Source organism: Loxodonta africana, chromosome 7 (genome assembly GCF_030014295.1).
Source record: "Loxodonta africana isolate mLoxAfr1 chromosome 7, mLoxAfr1.hap2, whole genome shotgun sequence".
In the NCBI taxonomy this organism is placed as follows: domain Eukaryota; kingdom Metazoa; phylum Chordata; class Mammalia; order Proboscidea; family Elephantidae; genus Loxodonta; species Loxodonta africana.
Genome location: NC_087348.1, coordinates 30105028 through 30117414, shown reverse-complemented (window position 1 = coordinate 30117414; position 12387 = coordinate 30105028). Strand labels below are relative to the sequence as shown.

Here is a 12387-nt window from a genome sequence, read left to right as displayed (position 1 = left end):
ATATTTACATGTAAGGTACATGGATATTTATTGTACTCTGCTTAAAACTTTTGTCTTTTTCATATACATAAAAAAAGTGTCTAAACATTTTGCATTCTCTATTTCAAAACATTACATTATGAAAACTCATGACTATAGATGGTCCAGGTTGGAACAGTCAACGTACTAGACAGATTTTGGATATATATATGTATATACATGTGTATATACATATATATACACATATATATGATTGATGACAATTGGGATTGTCTTTATACATGAAAACATTCCTAGAGATTTATGTATATAGATGCAACCTCTGCTATACCTCCATTTGTAGTATATACAAAGAGATACTTTGGGCTAATAACACGTGTTATATGAACCTATTTATTCCCACCTGAAAAATCATATTCCAACACTTTCTTGCAGGGTTGTTAGGAAGGATGAATGAGAATTAAGTTCTTCAATGTGTCTATGATACTTGAAAATAAAATAGTGTGTGCCTGGGACTATTTGTCTATCTGTCTGTCTTTCTGTCTATCTATCTATCATCATCATCTATCTTTTTTGGATGTAGACAGTAATTAGTTGAAATTTTTTTGTTGTTGTTAATTGTTTTGATTTTTAAGGTATTTATATGTAAATTCTTCTGAACTGTGCTTTAAGTTCTTTGTTACCATATTCATGATGAATAGGTTCATTAAGATGTTATCCTTGTAACTGACCCCAGCCCCATAGTCCATAACACCCGTTCTATGACTAAAGCGTCTAACAGTGCCATTCTTTAGATTAGTTTCTTTTTTGGTCTACTTAAAATGCTTTCTCCTGCAATTGGGCGTTTGTATTGTAACTGACACATTCTAAGCTTTTTCTAACAAATCAGATATATATTTTTTTCTCACAAGGAAACCTAGGCTATATGAGGAAATCTGAACAAATAATGAAAAATTGATGTCATAAACTCCCTCTTATAAAAAAGAATCCTTTATTTTTTATGAAAAAAAGTTCAAAAAAATCAGTATATGACACAATAGCATAGGAGAAAAAGGAAATGTACTGGTTATGACATATATGTGAATTATTGCAAGTTACTTAGGATCTTTTTGAACATGAACTATGTCCCATTAAACATTGAAATTCCTATGTGCCATGTGATATCACAGAAAAATTTCCATATAATCTTTAAAAAATGTATCTGAGGATACCAGAGATGTTTTAAAATACAAGAATAGCCCTACTGGTTGATATAACAGAACTGTAGCTTTAAAACATCATGATCATCACTACTTCATAAGTATGTATATGCATCTGCCGATCTACCAATCAATCAATCAATCTATACATCATCTATCGATCTACTTTTCTATTTATTGATCTACATATCTATTTATCTATCCATCCTATATCTATTACCAATACCATGAGCAGAACAGTCTCTGTGTAGGCTATTAGAAAACAAATGCAGAAATTAAATTTCATAGCGTTATATTATAAAAGTGAGTACATGAAATCCACATTCATCTCACACAAAACATATAAAGAACTCAATCAAATTTCTTAATATTTTCCCACCTATGGAATCGACTCAACGGCACTGGGTTACTGGGTATGAAAACTGGAGCCTCAAAAATGTCACTAAAGCATTCCAGTTATTAGTAAAACATGGCACTACAAAAAAAAAAAAAATTCTACCTTTTTTCTGTAACGAATCTGTTTTAACACCCCATGCACTTCTTAACATGGCTTAGTGGGAAGGATTTATAGCATTCTCTCGGCCTTTAAGCCTCTCCCTGAGGAGATACCAAGCAATGTTTTAATTATGTCTGAAGCACTTGAAAGCTTAACAAAACATCTACAGTGTCTGTTAATTTTCTAAACAATTTGAATTCACCAGGGAGTTAGTTTCTTTTAGACATGTTTATTCATTTATTCTCAGTCAACTTTCAATTTGTCCCATCAAGGGATCTGGATTAAAATATTTTACTTTTAGGACAGACCACTTGATATTTCCCCATTTCAGTAATGTTTTTACATGGAATAAAATTAATACATTTCATATATATGATATACTGTTTCTTTGTGTTCTTTTCTATATATATATATATATATTTACTGTAGGGACAGATATTAGTCAATCCAACTCCTCCTTTTTTGGAAATTGTCTCTTTAAGACTTCTCTTTATTTTATTTTATTAGATTAATATGTTCTATTTTATTGGGGTGACTCAAAAAGAGAAGTAACAACTGCAAACATCTAATAATAATCAGAACATGGAATGTACAAAGTATGAATGTTAGAAATTAGAAATCTTAAAAAATGAAATGGTCTAAGTGAGCTGAAATGGACTGATATTGTCTGTTTTGAACCGGACAATCATATGGCATACTATGCCAGGAATGACAAGTTGAAGAGGAATGGCTTTGCACTCATCGTCAAAAAAAAAATTTCAAGATCTATCCTGAAGTACAATGATGTCACTGATAGGGTAATATCCATATGCCTACAGGGAATACCAGTTAATACTACTATTATTAAAATTTACACACCCAATACTAATTCAAAGATGCGGAAATTGAAGATTTCACCAACTTATGAAGTCTGAATCTCATCAAACTGACAGTTGATATGCAATAATAACTGTTGTTGTTGTTAAGTGCCATGGATTCGGTTCTGACTCATAGCAACCCTGTGTACAACAGAAGTAAACACTGCCAGGTCCTGTGCCATCCTCACAATTGTTGCTATGCTTGAGCCCATTGTTCCAGTCACTGTGTCAATACCTTTCGTTGAGGGTCTTCCTCTTTTTCACTGACCCTCTTCTTTACCAAGCATGATGTCCTTCTCCAGGAACTGGTCCCTCCTGATACAATGTCCAAATTTGTGAGTTAAAAGTCTTGCCATTGTTGCTTCTAGTAAGCATTTTGGTTGTACCTCTTCCAAGATACATTTTTTTCCTTTCTTCTGGCAGTCCATTGCATATTCAGTATTCTTCATCAACACCAGTATTCAAAGGCATCAACTCTTCTTGGGCCTTCTTTTTTTATATATATAATTTTTATTGTGCCTTAAGTGAAAGTTTAGAAATCAAGTCAGGCTCTCACACAAAAACTTATATACACTTTGCTACATACTCCCAATTACTCTCCGCCTAATGAGACAGCCCGCTCTCTCCCTCCACTCTCTCTTTTCGTGTCCATTTCACCAGCTTCTAACTCCCTTTACCCTCTCATCTCCCCTCCAGGCAGGAGATGCCAACCTAGTCTTAAGTGTCCACCTAATCCAAGAAGCTCACTCCTTACCAGCATCCCTCTCCAACCCATTGTCCAGTCCCATCCATGTTTGAGGGCCTTCTTTATTCACTGTCCACCTTTAGCATTCATATGGGCCAAGCGAAAACACTATGGCTTGGGCCAGGCACACCTTAGTCCTTAAAGTGACCTATTTGCTTTTTAACGCTTTAAAAAGATCTTTTGCAGCAGATTTTCCCATTGGAAACTATCATTTGATTCCTTTACTACTGTTTCCATGGGCTTTCATTTTGGATTCAAGTAAAATGAAATCCTTGATGGCTTCAAGCTTTTTGTTTCCTTTATGTTGAAGTTTAATGCATACTGAACTCTGTGGTCTTTGATCTTCATCAGTAAGTACTTCAAGTCCTCTTTACTTTCAGCAAACAAAATTGTGTCATCTGCATTTTGCATTTGTTAATGAGTCTTCCTGCAATCTTAACGCCTTGTTCTTTTTCATGTAGTCCAGCTTCTTAGAATATTTCTCGGCATACAGATTGAATAGATATGGTGAAAAGATACAACCCTAGCACACGCCTTGCTTGACTTTAAAGCACGCAGTATCCCCTTGTTCTGTTTAAATGACTGCCTCTTGGTCTAAGTAAAAGTTCCTGACGAGCACAATAATTAAGTGTTCTAGAATTCCCACTTTTTGCAGTGTTATCCGTAATTCATTATGATCCACACAGTCTAATGCCTTTGCATAGTCAATAAAATGCAGGTAAACATCTTTCTGGTATTCTCTGCTTTCAGCCATGATCCATCTGATATCAGCAATGATATCCCTTTTTCCATGTCCTCTTCTGAATATGGCTTGAATTTCTGGCAGTTTCCTGTTAATGTACTGTGGCAACTGCTTTTGAATGATCTGCAAAGTCTTCCTTGTGTGTGACAATAGTGATATTGTATGATAACTTCCACTTTCTGTAAATATTATCTTTAGTGTTAGTTTGGTCAAAATTTTACCACAATACGGGGCTTTAAATTTTTTTGTACATGTATTTATGTGGCATTGCTTTGCCATTCTAATTTGTTATTATGGTGAATGTCAGTAACTGCTATTTAAAAAACAATCATACATTCTTGGGTAACACCTAATTGGGTATATTAGTGTCTTTACCTATTGCAAGACTCAATTTCTCCTTTTTATTCTTTAGGTTTTTCACATATATGCTCTGTTATTTTCTTTTCTTTTAATGTTTTCAACTGTATTTGATATCAGGGTAAAGCTATCCTCATATAGAAAATGGCAATATACCCTACCCTCCTCTTCAGTTTTCTGGAAGAATTTGTATAGTATTGGATTTTTTGTTTTCCCTAAATGTTTAATAGAATTACTCAATCAAGCTACTTGGAATTGATCTTGGGATAGATCGATACTATTTTAAATTTCCATTTTTTATCCTCTTTAGCAGCGATTTTTTTTTTCTCATGTAATTTATCTAGTCTCTACGTAAATTTTTTTTTTCTACATAGGTGGAAATTTATCATATGCCCTCCTCATATGGTCCTAACCTAAAACTGAGATTGAATTTTTTTTTAATAATAAAACCAAAACCCAGTGCCGTCGAGTCTATTCCTACTCATAGCGACCCTATAGGACAGAGTAGAACTGCCCCATAGGGTTTCCAAGGAGCACCTGGTGGATTCAAACTGAGGACCCTTTGGTTAGCAGCTGTAGCACTTAACCACTAAGTCACCAGGGTTTCCTTTTTTTTTAATAGACAACTTTAATGTATCTAAAATCTACTTAATTTTTTCTGGTTAAGAAATTTTTGAAGGTTTAAAGAATAAAGATAAGAAAATGTGGATGGAAAATTCATAGGGAATATAGAGTAACTATGTCCGGAAACCCTGGCAAATATGTAAAAACCTACATATCGCACCTCACTCACCAGAAACACAGCATAGTCCAAACCTTGGGATTATCTCCTTTTGCTTCTTCCAAACGGAATAATCAAAATGATGAATTCAAACAATAGATCCTGATCAAAATATAGTGCACACTCATATTAACCAAATTTGAGGAAATTCGGCCAAACAAAAACAAGGCAAGGAACCCATCTCATCATAAAATAAACTTCTTATGCTAGGACGCTTAAACAATTAGAAAATATCTTTTAAAGATGAGCCCCAGACAAAAAAACCCAGTGCCGTCGAGTCGATTCCGACTCATAGCGACCCTATAGGATAGAGTAGAGCTGCCCTACAGAGTTTCCAAGGAGCGCCTGGAGGATTTGAACTGCTGACCCTTTGGTTGGCAGCCGTGGCACTTAACTACTATACCACCAGGGTTGTTTTCTAAAGAGATAAGGATAACAATTTAGGAATCAATACCAATCTGGTAGAGAAAAAAAAAAAAAAAATGTAAAAACCTGGAAACTTCTGTGGCTGACATCAATAAATTTATCTTAACTGGTATATCCGCTGATGTAGACAAAATGGGTTGATTTAAACAAAACCAGATGCTGAGCTGATCCTTTTGAACATAATAACTTTATTTTGTACTCTTTTTATTAGTATTATAAAAATAATAACAAAGTAAACAGCCTCTAAGGGCTCGAATATGAAAGTAAAGGCATTGATGATGAAAGAGAGGGATTTCAGGATTTAGGAAATAGATGTTTTAGCAAATTGAGATGAATGAGTAGTTCTTCAAATCATCCCACCGCACTGTTGAGCCTTCTTCAAATTAGAATTAGCCACCTCGGGGCAGAGTACGACCACTAAAACGGAAGGTGTGCATGTCTGCACGCATACACACACTCACTATTCTTCTTTTTCTTTTGAAATCTATTGGCCCCTAACACATTCACTGTACGATATAATTTCTTAATTATGCATGTAATGCATCTCTCCTGCATAAGGAAGACAACAATTTTTGTTGGTTTATTTATTACTGTATTTACAGCTCTTAGAAGACTGACTGGTAGACAGCAATATAGAAACATAGATTGAGCTTATCTGTGTTTTTGTGCTTGGTATCCCCTCCGGAGAAACACAGGAAAATATTTAAAGCCCATAGCATAATGTATATGAATGACATGGTATAGTGAACTTTGAGAAAATATATTACATAATACTCCTAATATCCTATGTAAAGCATATTTCACATCTTTATTTCTCAAACTGTAGATCAAGGGATTCAACATGGGGATCACCAGGGTGTAAAATATGGAAGCCATTTTATCAGTATCAAAGGAATGACTGGACTTGGGCTGTACATACATAAAGCTTAAAGTCCCATAGAACACTACCACCACAGTCAGGTGGGATCCACAGGTGGAGAAGGCCTTGTGCCTGCCCTCAGCTGAGTTCATTCTGAGAATGGCTACAAGAACAAGGAGGTAGGAAACAAGAACAATTAGGAGGGATGAAATAAAATCAAAAGCTGCTAAAATAAGAATGATCAATTCAATTTCATGTGTGTTTGAGCAGAGCAAAGATAACAAGGGCAGACCATCACAGTAGAAATGCCTGATGACACTGTAGCCACAGAAGGATAAATTAAAAATCTTTATGGTGGTGAGAAGAGAAACAACTGTGCTGTAGAGATAGGGGATTGCCACCAGCCCCCAACATGTCCTTTGGGACATGATGACTGTGTAGAGGAGAGGGTTACAGATGGCGACATAACGGTCATAGGACATTGCTGACAGAATAAAAAGTTCATTAGTTATGAACACAGTAAAGAAACCTAGCTGTGTAGCACAAAAATAATAGGAGATTGTGTTTTCATCCACAACAAAATTTACCAACATTTTGGGTCCCACAACTGTTGAATAACCAAGATCAGTGATAGCCAGGTGCCTGAGAAAAAAGTACATGGGAGTTTGTAGCCTGGAGTCCATCTTGGTGAGGATGATGATGCCCAAGTTGCCCACCACTGAGATCATATAGATGATGAGGAACAGCCCGAACAATGGTGCCTGCAGCTCTGGGCGGTCTGTGATTCCCATCAGAATGAATTCATTCAGCACTGTTAGATTGTGTTTGTCCATCTTGGTCTATTAGGAAACCTATTCTGGAGAGAGACATAAGCATTGTCAATAGCTTTTTTGTAGGACCTTCTGGTAGACTTTTTAGTTTACAAAGCCAGTATAAATAAAATAAATCCAAATTTTCCATTTTAGGATATTTCAATACATACCCACCTCCCACTAATTTTATACACATACACATACACACATATATATATTAGACAGATTGATGGCTACATTGATAGAGAGATGAAACAATAATGAATAAAATGTTAAACTTCTAGGTGTTAGGTACATGAATGATTATTGGACTCATCTTAAAATCTTTGTTTTTTCATATACCTAAAAAACATATGGATACATTTTGGACGTTCTACTTCAAAATGTTACCTTTTGAAAACTTATTATTATAGATGGCTCAAGATGGAACACTCAAGATACTAGACAGGTTTTAGATAGATACATAACTGACCACAAGGGGATTATTTGTCTTTATACAGGAAAACATTCCTAGAGTTATATGTATATAGATATATCCTCTGCTATACATCCATTCGTAATATATATATTATACATCCATTCGTAATATATACAAAGTGGTACTTTGGGCAAATAACATAAGTTTTAGGAATCTGTTTATCCCCACCTGAAAAATCATATTTCAATACTTCCTTGCAGGGTTGTTAGGAAGTATCAATGAGAATTAAAGGCTTCAATGAGTCTAGGATACCTGAAAATAACTCTAAAAGTGTGTATACATAGTAAAATTTCTTTATCCACCTGTCTATCTATCTGTCTGTCTGCCTATCATCATCATCACAGCATCTATCTTTTTTTGAATGTTGATAGTACTTGCTTGAAATAATTTTTTTTGTTGTTGCAGTTAATTGTTTAGATCTTTAAGATATTTATAGGTAAATTCTTCTGGACTGTGACTTAAGCTTTGTCACAATTTCTATGATGCTATCCTTGCAACTTATCCGAGTCCCACATTCCATAACACCAGTTCTATGAGTAAAGTGTCCAAAAGTGCTGTTCTTTAGATTACTTTTTTGTTGGTCTACTTAAAATACTTTCTCCTCCAATTGGGCATTGGTATTATAACTGACACATTCTAAATTTTTTGTATCAAATCATGTATTTTTTTTTTTCCTCTTGGAGAAACCTAGGGTATATGAGGAACTCTGAACAAATAGTGAAAAACTGACATCACATACTCCCCCATTGTAAAAAAGTACCCTCTACTTTTAATGAAAAAAAATTTTTAAAAATCACCATATGACACAATAACATTAGAGAAGAAGACAATATACTGATGTTGACATATATGTTAATTACTGAAAGTTATTTAAAATCTTTCTGAACATGAAACACATCCCATTAAACATTGGAACTCTATGTGACATGAGGTATCATAGATAACTTTAAGTATAATCTTTAAAAAATATATCTGAATATACCACAGATATTTTTAAAAATATGAGAATATTCCTATGGGTTAAGATAACAGAATTATTGGTTTAAAACTTTGTGAGCATCACTCCTTCATAAGTATTATGTATCTCTATCTACCATCTATCTATCTATCTATCTATCTATCTATCTATCTATCTATCTATCTATCTATCTATCTATCTATCTATCTATCTATCATCTATCTATCTACCTATCATCTATCTATCTATCATCTATCTATCTATCTAACTTGCATATATCTATTCCTGAATACTATGAGCAGAGCAGTCTCTGAGTAAACTATTAGCAAACCAATGCAGAAATTAAATTTCAAAGCAATAAATTATTAAAGTGAATACATGAGATCCACATTTATCTCATAAAAACTTACCAGGAATAATGGTGGAAAGCAGACAGAATTCACTCAATATTCTTAATAATTTGCTGTGACTTTGAAATCAATTAAAATGGTGCCTTGAAATGTTACTATAACATTAGACATTAGTAAAACATGGCACTACTTAAAAAATTCTACCTTTTACCTGTAATCAATCTGTTTTAACACCCCATGGACTTCTTAACATGGCATAGTGGGAACAACTTATAGCTTTCTCTCAGCCTTTGAGGTTCTCCCTGAGGAGATACCAAACAATGTGTTAATTATGTATGAAACTCTTGAAGGCTTAACAAAATGTCTAGGGTGTCTGTTAATTTTCTAAACTATTCATATTCACCAGGGAAAGTAAGTTTCTTTTAGATACATTTATTCATTTTTTCTTAGTTAACTTCAAATTTGTTCCATCCAGGGATCTGGATTAAAGTCTTTTATCTTTAGGACAGACCACTCAATATCCCCCCATTTCCATAATGTTCTCAAATAGAATGAAATTAGTACATTTCATACATACAATATGCCATTTCTTTGTTTTTTCTATATTTTCTTTTCTTTTTGACCTCGAGACAGATATTAGCTACTCCAATTTCTTTTACTGCAAATTGCCTGTTTAAGACTTCTCTCATTTTATTTTATTAGATTAAGATATCATATTTTATTTTTCCCATTCTGGCCAATTCCCATTCCAGTTATTCTTTCCCACCTGGATACATACTCTACTGTGTTTTATGTATGACATACAACATCAATGTATCCTTATAAAAATGTAGTATTTTGTGTATGTGTTTCACTCTGCACATTTAATTTGTGCTGCCTTAATGTCGCATTTCCCAATCATTTTAATGACTGGCAATCTATCCATTTTGGGACACATACACACACGTTTTTCTCTGCTTCTTGCTACGTGATAATACATGAGTCGGAATCAACTCGGCATCAACTAACAACAAAAACAGCACATATGTAACACCGTACTTTTCTAGTTTCCAAATGGTATATATTTTATTTATCTGCACCTCCCAGCTATCCTCACCATCACCACCACATGCAGCCTTGAGCATTTCCCTTTCCACTGCTCTTAAAAAATTGTCTTCATGATATATGTCAAGTATATATGTATATTCATGCACACACACGCACACACACGCACATCAGTGACATGTCTTTGTAAAATGAAGCATTACGTCCCCATTAATTTTGCTGAACAATTAAAATTTGTTGTAGAAATATGTACTTCCTCCATTAAATGCTTGATGTTTCCTGGATTCTGACATCCTTCATCATGTCATTGTTAATTGGACATTAATTGTAAGCATTATAGATTTCATCTCTTATACCATTGTCTCTTTTCCTATTCCAGTTGTCCATGGTTAATAATTCATGTGTATTACCTGCGAGTTAATTTCTACTCTTGCTTTTTTCCCTTGCTTTTGGTCATTGGGATCAATTTCTTGGCATGTATGGTGATCATTTTATCGGCTTTATTGGAGTATAATAAACAACAATATGTATATTTAACATATACAATTTAATGTTTTAACATAGGTATGTACTTGAAAAACTATTACAGTAGTAAAGATAATGGACATATCCAACACCCCAAAAGTTTTCTAATGTCCCTATTTAATCCGTTTCTCCTGACCCTCTCTGGCCCACTTCCAGCCCTGTTTAGCTATTGATGTGCTTTCTATCATGATCTATTTGTTTGCATTTTTAAAAAATGTTATATAAACAAATTTTATCTCATATACTTTTTTTGAATCCGACTTATTTCACTCACCATACTTACTTTGATATTCATCCGTGGTTTTTCATATGCTAACAGTTCATTTCTTCTTTGTGCTTTGTTTTTGTTGTTGAGGTGGACTCAATTGTATGGATATACCACAGTTTGTTTATTTATTCTCTCCTGAATAAACATGTGCATTTCTTTCATGTTTCAGCTATCATTAATAAAGGCCCTATGAACATTTGCGTACAAGTCTTTGTAAGATCATATGCTTTCATTTCTCTTAGGTAAATACATAGAAGTGAGATGCCAGGATTGTATGGTAGAGGTAAGTTTAACTTTTTAAGAAAATTCAACACTGCTTTCCAAATTAGTTGTTCTATTTTACAATGAGGTGGATTGACAGAGAGGCTGCAACAATGGGCTCAAGCATCAAAATGATTGTAAGGATGGTGCAGGACAGAACAGTGTTTCATTCTGTTGTGCATGGGTCAGAGCCAACTCCAGGCACCTAACAACAACATTTTACTTTTGCAGTGGTTAAACGTTCAGCTGCTAACCCAAAGGTTAGCTGTTCAAACCCACCCAGAGGCTCTGAGGGAGAAAAGATCTAGGGATCTACTCTCATAAAGATTACAGCCTTGAAAACCCTATGAGACGGTTCTACCCTGTCCTATAAGGGCTCAATGAGTCAGAAACAACTCGGTGGGAACGGCGTTTGGTTTTGGTATCATTTATTTATGTTTCAGTTTCCTCCACATGCCTATAAAATTAGCCATTCTAATATGCATGTGCTGATAACTCTTTGAGGTATAAATTAAATTTGAGGTGATATTTCATCAAGATTTCTTTTCATAAGCTTATTTGCTATACTTACATATTCTTCTACGAAGTGTTTGTTCAAATCTTTTCCCCCCTTTTTGAGATTGTTTTCTTATTATTGAGTTTGAGGTTGCTTTATACAGTGTGGATATTCATCCTTTAACCATTGTGGCACAATGGTTAAGAGCTCGGCTGCTAACCAAAAGGTCAGTGATTCTAACCCACCTGTGGCTCCGCAGGAGAAAAATACCTGGAGAGCTGCTCCCATAATGATTTCAGCCTAGGAAGCCTTATTACTCAGTTCTACTATGTTCTATAAGGTCAGTGTGAGTCGAAACGGTCTCAACAGCACACAGTAACAACATCTTGTTACAGATATAACATTTGAAATATTTTCTCCAAGTCTATGGCTTGTCTTCCAATTTTTTAATAACGTATTTTAAAGAGCAGTAGTTTTAAATTTTGATGTAACTGAATACAATAAATACTTATTTTATGGATTTTGCTTCAGTGTTATGTATAGGAAATATTTTTCTAACCCAAGGTAAAAAATTTTCTGCTGTTTTATTTTCCTTTCTAAAAGCTTTAAAATTTGATGATTTACATTTAAACTCTCATGCACTTTGAGCTAATTCTTGCATATGTGTAAGTTATAGATCCACATTCATTAATTTGTATATAATATCTAATTGTTGAATGGCTATCCTTTCTCCACTGATTTTTCTTTGAATCTT

At 34.2% G+C, this 12387-nt stretch overlaps 1 protein-coding gene across 1 annotated transcript; it reads right to left on the bottom strand.

Moving 5' to 3' along the window:
* Positions 1-6233: 6233 nt before the first annotated feature.
* LOC100665945 (olfactory receptor 8K3-like) lies at positions 6234-7442 on the bottom strand. The gene has a single exon (XM_064289391.1). The coding sequence runs from the start codon at positions 7272-7274 to the stop codon at positions 6234-6236; it is 1041 nt and encodes a 346-aa protein (XP_064145461.1). The 5' UTR covers positions 7275-7442.
* Between the last annotated feature and the right edge of the window lie 4945 nt (positions 7443-12387).